The 16315-nt window shown below is 48.2% G+C and overlaps 1 protein-coding gene across 1 annotated transcript; it reads left to right on the top strand.

The window, feature by feature from the left end:
- The first annotated feature begins 5696 nt into the window (after nucleotides 1-5696).
- Fam84b (family with sequence similarity 84, member B) lies at nucleotides 5697-10098 on the top strand. The gene has a single exon (XM_013521345.1). It carries the CDS (start codon nucleotides 5717-5719, stop codon nucleotides 6650-6652), a length of 936 nt encoding a protein of 311 aa, XP_013376799.1. The 5' UTR covers nucleotides 5697-5716; the 3' UTR covers nucleotides 6653-10098.
- The last annotated feature ends 6217 nt before the right edge of the window (nucleotides 10099-16315 follow it).

The following is a 16315-nucleotide window of genomic DNA, read 5'->3' as shown; positions in this document are numbered from 1 at the left end:
AGAAGAAGAAGAAGAAGAAGAAGAAGAAGAAGAAGAAGAAGAAGAAAGAAGAAGAAGAAGAAGAAGAAGAAGAAGAAGAAGAAGAAGAAGAAGAAGAAGAAGAAGAAGAAGAAGAAAGAAGGAGGAGAAGGAGAGGAAGAGGAAGAAGGTAAGGGAGAAGGAAAGGGGGAGGGAGAGGGAGAGGGAGAGGGAGAGGGAGAGGGAGGAGGAGGAGAAGGAGAAGGAAAGGAGAAAAAGGAGAAAAAGGAGAAGGAGAAAAAGGAGAAGAAGGAGAAGAATGAGTGCCCACAGCAGGCTGTAACATCTGTGATCTCTATTTAAAAGATGGCTGTCTGGGCAGGCCATGACTGCCTGTTGTCTGAGACTTCCTCTAACACCTCCTTGTCCATCCCAGCAATGTCCCCAGGTCAGCCTGCAGGGTAGAAAGGACCAGCACAGGGAAGAGCCCTGTACTGTGGCCCACAGCTGCAGTTTGCCCAGACCCCGGAGCCTTTCCTCTAGATGGTCACCGCATCTGCCAGTTCCTGTCTAAGCAAACACAGGCAGATGCCGGGGATCTTTAAGGCTGTGAGACACAGCAGGAAGAGCCTGCTTGGAGCCAGAATACTTGGATTTGAATCTAGCCTCTTCCGTAAACATGGGCGGAGACTCACACTGACCTCCCTTGGCCTTTGCATTCTTATCTGGCAAATGTAAATAACAGGACTGGTGTGGAGACTAGTAAAATGCTGCCACAACAAAAGGTTATCCTTAGCTGGGCTGGTCATTCTAGCACTCTGGAAGGCTGAGGCAGGAGGACTGTGAGGTTAAGCCCAGCCTGGGCAATTTAGTGACTTAGCAAGACCTTGTTTAAAAAAACATGCTAGAGATATAGTTCAGGGTGTAGGCTGTGGGTTCAGCATACAGCACTGCAAAACCCAAAAAGTTATGCTTCACTCCTCATATCAGATCGTCATCTGGCTCTTACATGGGATATAAATAATGCCTGGCATCTACAGAGCCTTTAAAACCGACCCCACCATAGAGGGTGAGGACCAGCAACGGCTCTAACTAAGGTCATACCTTCGGCAAACATAGGGCTAGGGGGTTTCCTGGTTTCACTTAGTATTGAACCCTCACTTCCCATGGCTGCAATCAAGGCCCAGCAGAGTATAACAGGTGCAGGTGGGCTGGAAGTTTCCCAAGACAAGGGAGGTGAGGAGGAACCTGTGTCCAGCAGCCTCCCTGGGGCATCTGCTGCCTTCCCTCACCTGAGGCCCCGCCTGGGAAGCAGACTGCTTCATCAGATCATCTAGTCCTCTGCTTGCTTGTCTCCTGAGGATTCTTGGAGCCGGCGCCTCCATGTCTCCTCTCACCTGTGCCTTCAGGGCTGATGCCTTGTGGAGCAGAAACACCAGTTCTCAATTCCTCCCCACCAGCCTGGGGCAGCCTTCGACACAGCTTGCTCTGTTGCATGCCTCCTTCTCTGAGAGACAGGGGATACAACACAGGGTCACAGCGTGGAAGGGGTGGGGCTGCAGTCTGGCAGAGAATTCACATCCAGTACTTCCACACAGAGCAGCTGCTCTGGAAGGCGTATTCGCAGGCTGCTTCTTTTGCTCCCTGCGCCCCAGCTGCCTTTCATTCCCACAGCCTGGCCCTCGGTGACCCCCACTTCCTTTCCTTCTCCTACCACCCATTTTCCACAGGGAGGTGAGAGGCACAGCCGTGGATGCCACGAGTTTGCCCGCCTCTGCCTGTGTCCCTCAGCGCCGTCCTCTCTCACTGCCATCAAGTAGTCACAGTCAGAATTCTCCCTCGGTGCCCCAGCTCCTTCCCAGCTTTGCTGCTCGCCTGCCTCGTGGAGGGGCTGCCACAATGGTCCTTCCAGCCTGCACACCAGCGGCGCCACTGCCCCTCGGTGGGCCCCATGCCAGGCTGCCTCTCACGCCATCCTCAGTGTCTGTCCTTCCACCCCATGGTCCTGCTCTCCCCCACATATTCATATTCATTTTCTTATTGATCCTCTCCCCACTCCGAAGGCCATGTAAATTCCTGGACAGCAGGCTCCCTGTCTGCTACGTCCACTGACTGTATTCCCCAAGCCTGGTAAAACCAGATACTCAAATATTTGCTAAATATTGTAGAATGTGCCCATGTCTATTTAAAACCAATGGTTAAAGCACGGGTCTGGAAGTACAGCAGGCCTGTGCGATCTTCCCACTTACCAGCTGGGAGAAGCCACAGCCTCTCTAAATTTTACTCTCCTTTATAAAAGAATCAGAAGCTCATTCGGTAGTGGCTACTAATTTTAATATTCTGTTGTCCTCACTGGTCCCAGATCCCCAATAGCAGGCACATTAATTATCCTTCCCCTTTGTATCTACAGGCCTTGGGTGTCATCAGATCCACCCACTTCCTCTGTCTTCTCTGCTAGCAGGACATTTCCGAGTGTCCTAAAAAGTTTCTTTGGTTCCTTATGTCTCTGACTATGCTGAGCACTACAGGAACCTAGATATCTACAAGCTTAGTCCAGTGCTGCTGAACTTGCAGAATGGAATGTAGGGCAAACAAAGCTAGCAGGCGCCTAGGTATCTTCAAGACATATATTTTGAACCTAATTCTTGCTAGAAGAGATATTTCAGATACATGAATTACAAAATACCACATATATAGAGTCCTGTGCTGAATTATACATGACCCAGTGATAAAATGTCAGCTGGATAGCAGAGAGATTCCAAGGCCCAGGCAAGGACCTGGGCAGGTGAGGTAGGAGGAAGAGAACTAGACAAATTTGCCCTCTTTTTATCTGCTCACTTGTTGCCCTATAAAACCAGAAATTATTCTAAACATATGGGCAAGGTTTTCCCTCACCCAGTCCTCAAACTTTTATTGAGCATCTAGTAAGTGCCAGGCATTCAGCTAGAAGGATGACACAGTCAGCTTTAATAGTCAGTCAGCTCAAGAAGTAAGCCATTATGGTGTGGCTGAAGACAACAGGAGAGAAAGCTACTCAACCAGTAGTTTCATGACCCACTAGAATTTTGACCTAGAGTCCTGGCAGCACATGTCACACTGTGCCATTCTAGATTCTCCCATCCCCAGCCAATGCACCCAGAGCCAAGTAGGGCCAAAGTGGCCACCACTTCTGATGGAAGCAGGTTTTGAGGCTGACAAACCGGATGACAGGTCACTGATTCTCTAAATGTTCTCTATAAAATGGGTATCTGGCCAGGAATAGTGGCACACCTGTAATCCCAGAGCTCAAGACTGAGGCAACAAGATTTCAGTTGGAGGTCAACCTGGGCAATATAGTGACTTTGAGACCAGCTTGAGATACTGAATAAGATCTTTTGTCAAAGAAATAAAAGGTGTCTACATGTGCTGACATGCACACCAGTATCCCCAGAACATGTGCTACCCAAAGACCCACAGGTGACTCCCTCATCACAGGGACCCTCAGCCAGCCTGAGGATATTTACATCGAGCCTGCAGGTCACACCAAAGCATCATCTCTGTCTTGCTTAGGCTGTGATCTCACACTTGCTGAAGGACTAACTTCCATCACAGGCCTAACAATATTGATTGTTCTGGCTTAAAGGTACAAAAGTAGATTGATCTTTTTTCTCTCAAACTCGAAAGGATCACAGTAGTGTTAGTCTATTCTTGTTTTCACGGGTTCGTAGACACACTGAATAAATAATAAGTTACCCGGAAAAACTTTAGTCAAAAGAAACAGTGCCAGGGTACAGGGTAAGGTCTCCACCTGCATTCCTAAATCCATTACTAATTAGTTTGGGTACCTCCTAAACTCATGCATTGTAGACGGAGCTGTCAGTCCACCACTCAATCCATTATTTTAAAATTATAAATAACAACAACAAAACCAATTTGATAATCTACGTTTTCGGGATAAGAAAGGAAACTGGCAGGGGGTAATGTACTCTTGTGGAGGAGGTTAATAAGCAATACTCCTGTCACTTCCCTCTCTAAATCAGCAGGAAGGAAATACATCCACCAGGGGCCTCTGCTAATTTGTTTCTAATTTGAGGACAATTAGGCAACTCCTCTGCCCCCACCCCTAAGCAAAGCTGCTATTTCTGCGCGCTTTTTCTTACTACTGCGCTTTCTCTCACTATCGGGCAAGTCAATCAGTCCCTGGGGACGACAGAGATTATGAAATTAACTTTGTCCTAACTTTGAGGGACAACTAATAAACAGAACACGGCCTTGGGAGCCAGCCAGAGACTTTGTTCCACTTTAAACCGTTTCCTTTTTCTTAATTTTTGTTCCACCCTACTCCTTCTGGAACCATTTTAAGCTGAATTATTTCTCCAGCTGTCCCGGTAGGAACTTCAGGTCAAGGAATAAGGTCCTGGGCAGGAAAGAAAGAAGTACAAGTCTTTACTAACTGTTCCTCCCTCTCCAGCTTTTCTGAGCAAGATGGAAGGAAAGGGCGAAAAGCAGACACAAAAACTCTTCCCCTCTCCAGGCTACACTAGCCGGCGGCCGTTGCCTTCCAACTTCTGAGCCTCAGCTCTGCACATGCGGAGGAAGGGAGCTCCCGGGCAAGCCGGCTGCAGCCGGCGGGATGATCCTTTACCAGCGAGATTTAAATCGGCTCCGGCGGGGGGCGTGGCCCGGGCGGAGCCCCGCGACCGCGCGGGCGGGGGCGGGGGTCCCGGCTGCTCGGCGCCGAGCGGGGAAGACCGGAGCTCCGGGAGCGAGTGCCTGTCTCTTTAAATGCCACGGGCTGCGCTCCCGCCCGGGAGCCGGGAGCCGGATCTACAATCCCGTCCCTCCCGCTCCGGCGCTTGTTGCTCGCCCGGCCCGAGCGGGAGCCGCCGCCGCCGGGAAGCGAGGCTGCAGCCCGCTCCGTGCGCCCCACCTCCTCCGAGAGCTGTGCGCGGCGGAGCGCAGCGCTAGCCCGGCGACCCGCGCGGGGTGAGCAGGCAGCGACCCCCCGCCCAGATCTGCGAGTCTTGGGGCGCACGGCGCCGCGGGGGAGACATGCGTCGCTGCCCCCCGCCCAGCCCCGCCACCGCCTGCGCCCGGAGAGGAGCGAGTGCGAAGCCGGCACCTGCAGACTCGCCCTAGAAGTCCCGGGGTGCGGCGGGGCCCCCTCGCCCGCGGCCTGCATCTCTCCGCCGCGAGTCGGCGCAGGTAACCCGAGCCCGGGGCGCGCGCGGGGGAGGGGCGGCCCAGGTGAGTCGGGCGGCGGGGCTCACCTGCCGGCCTGCGCGGGACCCGCGTCGCTCCCCCGGGATCGGGGCGTCGAGGGCCGTCCCGGGCTCGTTAGGCCTAGATGGGAGGGAGCTGGGAGGGGTGGAAGTAAAGTTTCTGTTTCCAACCCCCTCCTGGCCCGGCGTGGCTGGTAGGGCGCGGGCGGAAGCGGCAGGAGCCGCTGATGCAACGGGCTGGTGCCCGGGCCAGGTGGAGTGGGGGCTGGGCGAGCCGGCGGCGCCGAGTCTCCTACGAGACCCTGGCAGTGAGAAAGCTAGGGGAGGCTCCCCACCCTGGGACCTCCCTACAGTGGCCCCAGGTGCCCGCCCCCACCTGATCTTTCTCCTGCTGAGGACAGAACGCCTCTTTCCTGGAAGGGATCTTGATTCCATGGCTTCCTTGACTTCTCTTCCAACAGGTGGCCTCAGCCCCCGTCCGGGGACCTGTGCCAATGACCGCAGTGGTAGTTTCGCTTTCTCCTCTCGCCGCCGCGTGAGCCAGAGTCCACAGCGTCATGGGCAACCAGGTGGAGAAACTGACCCACCTAAGTTACAAGGAAGTTCCCACGGCCGACCCGACTGGCATGGACCGGGACGACGGGCCCCGCATCGGGGTCTCCTACATCTTCTCCAATGACGACGAGGACGCGGAGCCACAGCCTCCAGCCCAGGGTCCCGAGGGTGGCGGCGGGGTGCCCGACTGCGGGGAAGGTCCTCAGCTCCCTGCCGCGCAGCCTTACGACCCGCGGCTGCACGAGGTGGAGTGCTCCGTCTTCTACCGCGACGAGTGCATCTACCAGAAGAGCTTTGCGCCGGGGTCGGCGGCGCTAAGCACGTACACACCGGAGAACCTGCTCAACAAGTGCAACCCCGGCGACCTGGTGGAGTTCGTGTCGCAGGCACAGTACCCGCACTGGGCAGTGTACGTGGGCAATTTCCAGGTGGTGCACCTGCATCGGCTGGAGGTGAGCAACAGCTTCTTGACCGACGCGAGCCAGGGCCGCCGCGGCCGCGTGGTCAACGACCTGTACCGCTACAAGCCGCTGAGCCCCAGTGCGGTGGTGCGCAACGCGCTGGCGCACGTGGGCGCCAAGGAGCGCGAGCTCAGCTGGCGCAACTCCGAGAGCTTTGCCGCCTGGTGCCGCTACGGCAAGCGGGAGTTCAAGATCGGAGGGGAGCTGCGTATAGGCAAACAGCCCTACCGCTTGCAGATTCAGCTGTCGGCCCAGCGCAGCCACACGCTGGAGTTCCAGAGCCTGGAGGACCTGATCATGGAGAAGCGGCGCAATGACCAGATCGGCCGCGCCGCTGTGCTGCAAGAGCTCGCCATGCACCTGCACCCAGCCGAGCCAGATGAGGGCGACAGCGATGCAGCGCGGACTACGCCGCCTCCCCGGCGCCCTCCGGAGCCGGGCTCAGAGGAGGAGGAGGGCGATGGGGCAGCTCACTGAAGGCTTTTGAGCCACGAAAAGGAGAACCCTTTGCAGCAGCCGCTTACCCCTTCCTCTGCTCCCTCTTCGGTCACTCCGGGCCCCTTCTGGGATTCCTGGGCCCTTTGGAAAACGGAGTTGATGAAATATGCAGTGGGCCGTGGACTGGGGAGAAGAGGGGGGTAGGGAACAGGTAGGCGCACCCGAGCTGGAAGCCGGCTTTTCTTCCTGTCCCCTTTCAGTCTTCCTTTCCTCGGTGAGGCAAACTAGACTTGATGGAGACTTAACCCCCGCGGGGTCTGGATCCAGAGTTGACCCTTATGCAAGCAAGGTTGGCATAAAGTTCAGAGTGTCTGTGTCTGCCATTGCCTTCTCTAGCTTTGCTCTGCCCTTGAGCTCTGAGAATTGTGTGTAAGAAGGCCAAAGGGGGTTGGGGAGGCCCCACCTAGGGTCTGAGAGCTGTTTATCTTCCTCCCCTGCTGAGCTAGGCCTGGAATCGGGAAGGCTGGTATGATTTATTTGATGGGATTCGTGGAGCTCAGGGCTGGTGAAACCATGACCAGGTCTGGGAGCAGCAGACCAAAACCAAGCAGCCCCCTATTAAGTGTAACAAATAGTTGAACAAACTCCGGCGGCAGACAAAGACGTTACTACCTCCCTCCCTTCCATCCCCTAGTAATTCCTCTTCGGGAGCTGGCTCTTAGGGGAGTCTCTGCTCCATCTGCCCCTTCTAGGTTACAAGTAAATCACTGTCAAGGGCCGGCCAGGGGAAGGATTCAATTAAGGTCCTGTGCCGCCTCCTTTGTTTTTCTGCCTGCTGTTGTGGGCTTGGAGCTGTGTCATTTGTTATCAAAGGAGGGGATAACCCTGTGTCTCCGATCTAATTAAACCTCCTCGGCTGTGTTCTCCGGCAGGTGTGCAGATGGGGTTGGCCAGTGCCACCCCACGTAGTTCCCCCCGGGGAAACAGCCAGGTCGTGCTACTGGGTCCAGGATTGGTCTCTCCCTGCTCCCCGACCCTGATTAGGGAAGGTAACCCTCTTAGGAACAAGGCTGCATTGCAGATTCCTTCAAATTTTTAATTTTTTCCTCTGTTTACTGGACCATCTCCCTGTCCCTCATGTCTGGCAGTAAGATTTGGGGCTTGAGACGTTTCAGTGGTAAGCTACTTACTTTGCTAGCCACACTTGCAGTTTAATTGAAGGCGTAAAGTCTTGGTTTGGGACACTCCTTCAGGGCCCTCATAGGAGAAGTGACATGGATCCCTCCTGCCACCTGGTGTGGTCAGCCACTTGGGGTGGTGTTTTTAAACCACACATTTGGGTGTGCCCTTGATTGCAGAGTGCTGTCTCAAAACCTGAGTAAAACTTGAGGGTTTTTTTTTTTTTTTTTTTTTTGACCTCTTGGGAAGTTATTGTAAACTACACTGGACAATTCATCTTGTGACCTAATTTTTACAGTTGAATTGTATTTGAGCAGTCTGCAACCATAGTCATCCTTGGGTGTTTTGGATGGAGATTTCTAAAGCAAAGCAAGAAAATTTGAAAGATTTTCTTGTATATTTACTTTTTTTAGGCATGGAAGTTGTGGCCATAAGTCTTAAGAGTTCAGATCTTCATAGCACCTCACTCAGCATGGAACCCTTTCCTGAGCAGGTCCTCAGCTGTGTCCTTGAGTTTGATAGTGGCGCCGCACAGGTGCTGTCCCTGTGATTGTAAGGACGAACCACATTCGAGCCCTGGTCTGGGACTTGGGAAGAAAATTGATCCTCTGTTGGAAATTAGATCTAGTTTCCCTTTCATGGCCTCCCAGCTATGTGTTTATATTCCCTTGCCCATGGAAAGGCCGCATAAGGTAAACGTGGGGTAGAGACCTTTGGGAGGCCAGACCCGATCAGGTTTGGGTTAGTACAGGTGGAAGGTGTTGAGCACTCTGCAGAGTAAGAGGAAAGATAATGGCACTTGGGCTGGCAAGCTCCTTTTTTCCAGCTCCTGCATCCCTGTATCTTTCTTCTGACCCCCCAAGTCTGCACTCACTGAGTGACTTGTCTTATTACAAATGAGGTGTGCTTGGGGGTTTGGGCTCCAAAGAAAAACTGTAAAATCCAACCCAGGAATAAATAGCATTTTCTCTTTAGAGAGGGTTTTTGGTAAGGGGACTTAAAAATGAACGAGCTCTACTCCAGATGCTGCTGTCTGGAGCACAGTGGCAGTGGTTCTACAAGTTACCAAGAGATGGGAACTCCGCAAACTCCGCAAGACGTAGGGACAGGACAGTTCTTAGGCGTCTGATGCTTAAAGTGAAAACTACCCCGAAAGGGCTCCAGGAAAGGGGAATCAAAACAATTCTTGGTTCTTTCCTAAAGATGGCAGTGTTGTGGAGAAGTGATTTTTCTTTGTTTTTAATGCCCTGGAGATGGCTACATCTAGCACTTTAGGGAAAAATAAGTATATTTAATAACTTTTGTTTCTCTTAGGAATCAGACTTTAGAACAGTTTTGTACTGTGAATTACGAATGCTCTTTGAAGGGAAGAAATATCGATTCCAACATTCTTCAGAAGCTGTGGCAGGGATAAGCAGGATATCGACTGGAATATATGCTAAAGGAAACCAGACAAATTCTATTTTCTTACTGAGGAAATATTTTATTGAGACTGCTTATGTATTTCAAAGGAGCCCACAACTTCAGCTACCCAATTTTTTGTATTGAAAGAACCCATACTTTTTGTAGCTTTTATTCCTCATTTAATTTAAAGTGACTTGAACACTAAATGCCTCTCAAAACACTTTATCCCACACTTTAAGAAAGTTTTTAGTTTTTTGAAAGATGACACTTCAGTGGTTAACCTTCTCCTGTGTTTGTTTGGTGCTTTTGACCCTGGTAGCACCGTGGGACAACACCACAACCACATGGAAACATATTTTTTGGAAGCAGAACTTTAATTTTTTATGACATATGCTATGGAGAGCTAAGAAAATTTAAAGACTACTTGTTTTCTATTTTTTTTTTTTTTCTTAAAAAAATGGGATCCACTGTGTTGAAAACTCTTGATAATTATGTGCTTATCTAACCATTTTTTTTTATAAATTAGAGTACAATCTAGCCTGATCATGGTCATAAAATAAATTTGGAAAGTTAGATTTCATTTGTTGAGTTTTTTGTTTTTTTTTTTTAAATCAGAGTAACTATAAACTTGACTGGTTTATTCAGTTTTTCATTATATTTTGTTCTTAGCTATAACTTGTGACCCATGGAAAATTATATTAACTTGCAGGATAGACTTCAGTGCATTTTATTTACCAATGAATTGTATAAACTTTATTTTTCTTGAAGGTTGTATGTTAAATCAAAGTTATGTTCTTATACTACTTCTTGAGAAGGAAGTTCAAATTTGAAATTGTATCATTTCCTTCAAAATGAAGGGCAGTGCTTAGTTAAATAAAAGATTGATGATATCTTTTAAACCATTTCCTCTTTACTATGTCTTATTAAAATAAAACCTGTCAAGCTCTTGAAAAATGTTACAAGGGTTTCCAATAAACCATCTTATTAGAGTTCAGTGAATGTACATATTTTTCTACTTGTATATCTTTCTAACATTTGTCATCCTAGGTCAGGCTGTTTAGCTTACTATAATTTCTCTGAGAATATCAGTAGATATCATCTTTGCATTTCTCAGTAAACATTTTGATGAATTTATTTAGTGGACAAAAAGCCATGCTGATATTGTGTGACAATTAATCACCTATTCTAAGTTATCAGTGTGAAAACTGTCTTAACATAAATTTCCAGGATTCATTGATTTGTGGAATCGATGCAAAAACTGATGGAAACCGCACGCCTGTTATGCAGTCTACAGTGGGGAGTGCTGGTCTTCAGTGCCCCATGTTGTGTGTTAGGTGGTTTTGGTGACCCGACAAAGGGAATGTGCTTGCCACATAAAATGGAAACTGGGCGAATATGATTCTGTGGCCCTGCTGAATAATGAGGAATCCAGGTGGTAGCCATTGGCAGAGGGACAGATGTCGCATCTGAGAGTGACAAGTAGGAGGCCAGCAGCACTCCCTAGGCCAGAGTCTGCAGTAACTGCTGTCACAGTCACATGAGGTTCAAATGCGTGGGCTTTGTCAGCAGGCTGCTATGAGAAACTTTAAATACATAGGTTCAATGCTGGCACTTGTAGGGAGCCCGAAGAACAATGAGGCCATTTGTTCCTGGGTGGGAGGCTTGAAGTTATCACTGTTCCCATTGCACAGAAGAGGGGAGCCTAATAGAGTATACATTTATTCCGTGGTTTTGGTGGAGGCTGCTGCTCTTATTTTTCCTAAGTGCTCTGAGCTTTGCTTAATGTAGGTAAATGACACGTTGGGAGTCATTTAAAAGGGCCAAAACGAATAGGCCAGAATATGTGCAAAAGGGCTTTTATTTCCTTTTACTAAATTTACTGTGGAACCTGCTTATTAAGCAAATATAGCAATTTTATCTGCTGCAGAGTAAATGCAAAAATGTCTCCCCTCTGGATTTGCAGTCCCAGTAAGTTATGGTGCTGAGTCTTTGAAGCGCCACAGGATGTGGAGCTCCAACTCAGTGTCAGCCTGGAGACAACCAGAGAGACCCTCCAAAGGCTTGAGAAGAGCAGAGCACAGCAGTGGGAGCCTGTTTGCCATTGTAAACTGTGGGCATGTTCAGCAAGCTTGAGCCCAGTGAGAAGACAAAAAAGGAGATGGGTCACATCAGGTATTTTGAAATGTTAAGCCTTGGCCACCAAGGGTGGTGGTAACCTCAGGCTGAGCACAGTGGTAGGCAGGCGACCTCGCAGGAGGTTTCCTGTGCTTTGGAGTAGGCATTGATCAGAGAAGGAACCAGAGGCGGCGGCCTCTGCAAACAGGTGGCTCTCCCACTCTTTCTCCTTCGTTGCTCTCTGGCAGTTCCAGGTAAGAACCCTTCCTTCACGACTCCTAGCAGATTTCTGTTAGGACTCATACAACTGACTCCATCTTGATGCTGTTAACTTTCCCATCTCACTCTGGGAACTACAATGTAGACTTCTAAAGAAACGTTTCTTGATCTTGTTTCTAAGAAAAAAATCAACTTCACTTATGTAAGTTGGTAATGTAAGATGGTTTTGTAAAGTGCTGATGGTTTGTAGGGGCCCAACTAAATGTATGTTTAATAGAGGTTGAAAACTTGTAACAGATAGACATGTGGACAGCCATAAGCCTTTTGGAGAAATCAGACAGACCCAAAGCCAGAGGTACAAATGACAGTGGAGAAAATGATGGAAGTAACATGAAGTAACACGACTTAATATTCACTAAGTCCTTAATCAAGATGAGCCAGATCCATAGTTTGGATCCGCAAGTAACTTCCATTCTAATAGGCAAGGCAGGTGCCTGCCTGCTCGAAGGAAGTTCGAAAGTAGGTATTTAATTACAGCCGAAGTTGGAGCAAGGGATGAGGTATGAAAGTGTATGAGAGAGGATCTCCATCAGTGAGTCCAGAAGCCTTCCCGGAGAAGTAATGCTGAGCCTTGGAAGAGTTGGAGAGGAGAGCTGGGTGCTTTGGAGTAGGCATTGATCAGAGAAGGAACCTGAGCAGGAGGTAAATGACCCTCACTTGCTAAATGCCTCTGCTTCATCCCTGGTGCCATCTGTCTCTCCCAGGCTCCCTTCTGCATCATTGTGTTGTCCAATTTGTGCATCTCGGACGCTTAACAGGGAAGCAGGTGAAGAGACCTTCACTGTCAGTGTAACTGAATGAGCTTTGCTTTGGCCTGTGCAGACTAGAAAGCCCTCAGGCTATCTCAGGGTGGTGTGACTGGTTGAAGAATGAGCAGAGCAGTGGCTTTTAGGGTGCATTCACCAGGACAGCTGGCAAGTGACTGTGCTCTCCTTGCCTGAAATGGGAGTTTGTCTTGCTAACAGTCGAGGCCATTCAATCCCCAGCCACCTTTGGAAGTAAAGCGTGGATTCAGACCTTTCCCTGATGTGGGTAAGTGACATTCTCCTTGGTTGGAAAGAGCAGTAAAACGGAGTAGCAGCTTTTATAGGCTTTAATAGTCTCTAGGGCCTCGTCGAGCATGGCCATAAATGGTTCCAGAGATGAGCTCTCTGCTCCTCTCCTTGGTAAAGTAAAGAGTAGTTAACTCCAAGTCTGGTCATCTGGCTATTCAGTGCATTCTCTTTACTCTGTAACTTGGAGGATCTCAGTTACAGTGCTAAATTAAAGGGACAGGGTGTGACCTGGACACAGATGTGGAGCAGTGGCTGAGGCTTCAGAGTCAAAGGAGTTGGCTTTCTGTGCTCAGCCTGTGCATACTTGTAGGCTGGGGACCTTGGGAAAAGTCTTGGAAACTCTTCCCTCCTATGTACAGTGGGCTTGTGACATTGGTAAGTTCCCTCAACTCTTTGAATTTCAGTTGTATTTGCCAAACAGTGCTATATACAGCATTTAATATTAACAGTATTAACATTAGCAATAGTAATAGATTGACAGAAACAGTATTATACTTAGGACTATATCTGCCTTAAATGGGAGGTGTGAGGACAAGATGAAGCAATGCTTCTCAGGCCTGGACCAATAACTATTAAGATTAGCTAGGAAAATCTAGGGTGACCCATGTGATCCAAAGGCTTATGCAAATCCCCTCCTGGAAGACCTCTTAGTCTTTGGTCTTGGGGAATTTTTTTCACTAGATGCAAGATATTGGTACAATACAGAAAAGATAACTAGCTAATTCTTTATAGCTTTTTAGCTGGTGCCATAGTCTTGAGCCTTGCTCTTTAATAGATGAAACATTTACTTTATTTTAAACATGTTGTGATGTTTACTCATCAACTAATACCTATTTATTGAGAAGTCTTAAGACACTGGGTGCTGGCCGGGGACATAGCTCAGCGGTGCAGCACCTGCCTGGCAAGCACTAGGTCCTGAGTTTGATTCCCGGTAGCACAAAAAATTTTGCTGGGCATGGTGGCACATGCCTGTAATCCCAGCACTTAGGAGGCTGAGGCAGGAGGATCGTTGCAAGTTCAAGGCCCGCCTGGGCTACACAATGAGGTCAAGGCCAGCCTGAACTGCATAGTGAGACCCTGTCTCAAGAAGACAAAAAAAGAAAGAAAAGAAAAGAAACTGGGTGCTGGCCCAAGGAAGAAGGCAATTTTGCAGTAGTAACAACCAGGAGGGTGTCACCTTACCCACACATATTATAATCATGACTGTGGACTTATGGACAGATCCTAATATTATCTTTATTTTAGAGTTGAGTAAGCAGGTTTAGGAAAATTGATTTGTTCAATGTCTAAGAAATGAGTTTCTGGCCTCAAACAGGAACACCAAAGACCCAGGCTACGGTCCCCTCCCACTTCTGCTCTTCCTGCAATCTCTAGAGAGAGGCAAGGGCTCTCTCCTGTTGCACCCTTTGGCATCTATGTTTTCCCTATTACTAAAGCAAGCCTGGAGGCAGGACTGGAACACAGGGCACAAGAACAAATGGAAAGGCAACTCTGGCCAGGGTGGGCTTTACCTTCTTACCACCAGCAACACCGGAAGCCTGGGTGGGAGTGAAGTGTTGTTAATTTCTGCATCTTCTGTTACCCACCCCTCCCTCTGGCTGAGCAGCAGGATGACTTCTCCACAGCCCCTCTTCTACCTGCTGTGGAGACTTCCTTTCTCCCTACAGGGGACGGCCAGGTCACAAAGGGCTGCTTCATGTCATGGCTCCAGCTTTTGTCCTTCTGTATGACTTTGGGCAAGTCAGTAACTTCCATAAGCACCTTATCTGAAATCCAGGCTCCACCTCCTCCACAGAGCTGTTCTCTGGCCAACTTAAGCTGATAAAAGTGAAGTGCATAAGAGGGCGCCTAGGTGTGAGATGGAGCTGGCTCCACTCTGGTGGCTTTGTCCTGAATATGATCAGAGACCTTGAACAAGTCCCTGTACCCTGCGCTCTACAGATGCGGAGCCACCCACTCCAGCGGCTGTCTGTGACAAGCCCCCAGGGGTAACTTCATCTTGCAAGATAGTGTAGATGTTGCTTATTTCTCTGCATCGCTTTAAAAGAGTACTGGTTCCTTCATTCTCTAAATTCCATTCCTAAAATATTAATTAGGAAATTATAAAATTGTATATAAATTACTTTTAAAGTCAGCAATGAGAATAACCAAATTTCAGGAAATGCTTTTCTTACAAAAAGTAGGCATTATAAATTATAATACCAAAGCCTTTTTCTTATTTTTGTTTTTGTTTTTTTTTTTTTTTCTTTTTTGGTTTTTCTCCGGTACCAGGAACCGAACTCACGACCTTGCGCTTGCCAGGCAGGCGCTTTTGCCGCTGAGCTAAATCCCCAGCCCCTCTTTTTCTTATTTTTGAACTAGCAAACTGTTATTCTATTTAATGCTAGAAACCAAATCTGAAATGTTTTTGTAATAAAGATGATGATAGGACTAGATCATGTAGGTCTTCATTTTGGAAAAAGCATTTAAAGGGTTTTGTTTGATTTATGATGTTGCACTATTCAATACTGACTTTTTTTTATGAGAAAGTATATTTCCCTTTGCTACCTGACCCTACTCATGGCTCAGGGGAGAATTGCTTTGTTGGTCACTGGGTGCACATGCTCTATTATTCTAAGGAGTCCTTTTTTTTTTTTTTTTGTCATGTTTCAGAAAGAATCAGGTTCGTTTATAAAGTATCAGATGGTGATTTCTGTTTGTATAGCAGATATAGGGGGAATGCTTAGCATCAAATATGCCAACTCTGTGTTCCTTGAAGTCAAAGAATGAATTCTAAGGAACAGCAGAGGTTAACAGCAGGAAAATTCATTGGAGAAAAGGAATGGGAAATAGGAATGGGGGCTTGGGAAGAGGAACAGCTCCGGAGAGACAGGACAGGTAACGAATGGGTTGCCTACAAGCCCACCTCTCAAAGCAACTTTTATCGAGCAAAATCATGAGGCAGGTAAAACGTTGGTCAAAATTATGATCAATAAGATTTCAAGAATAATCACTCCCTTAGGTAATACTGATCTAATGGTAGCAAGAATACATGGGTGATATTATTAAGCTTGGTCGATAATCTATAGTCTTAGTCTTGTCTTTACTCTTAGCAGTCTTAGTCTTAGTCTTCGTTTTAGTAGGTGGGAGAGGATGGCCCACCCCTAAGGAGATATGGGAAATCTCAAAAGAGTGATGCCATTAATCCCAAATCCCAGTTCATCCCTTTGAGAAGTATGTAAAGTATGTCAAACTGGCCATCTTTACTTTAATCTTCAGATACACCTCCAGCCACACTCCTGTTTTTCATCTCCTGCGCTGACTCACTCTAGTCCTGATTGACTCACTCAGCCCTGTCTGACTGCTACTGTATTTCTACCTAACTTAGCTGTCCGTGATATTCATATACATTTTAGTTCTTTAAAAAATAAACTTTATTTTAAAAATTTAAAAAGTTTACTTTAAAGTTGATCTGTGCATGGTGGCACAGATCTGTAATTCCAGCAGTTGGGAGCTTGAGGTCACAGTGAGTTGGAGGCCACCCTGGCCTACATAGTGAGTGCAAGGTCAGCGTGAACTACACAGTGAGACCCTGTCTCAAAAGACCAAAAACAAAAGAACAAAAGAAAAACAACTTTAGGTCCACAGAGTTCCTGCATACTATACCTCCCTCCATGCCCACCACCGAGGT

This window comes from Chinchilla lanigera, unplaced genomic scaffold, assembly GCF_000276665.1.
Source record: "Chinchilla lanigera isolate Chin_1 unplaced genomic scaffold, ChiLan1.0 scaffold00060, whole genome shotgun sequence".
Lineage (NCBI taxonomy): Eukaryota > Metazoa > Chordata > Mammalia > Rodentia > Chinchillidae > Chinchilla > Chinchilla lanigera.
This window is presented reverse-complemented; position numbering and strand designations above follow the sequence as displayed.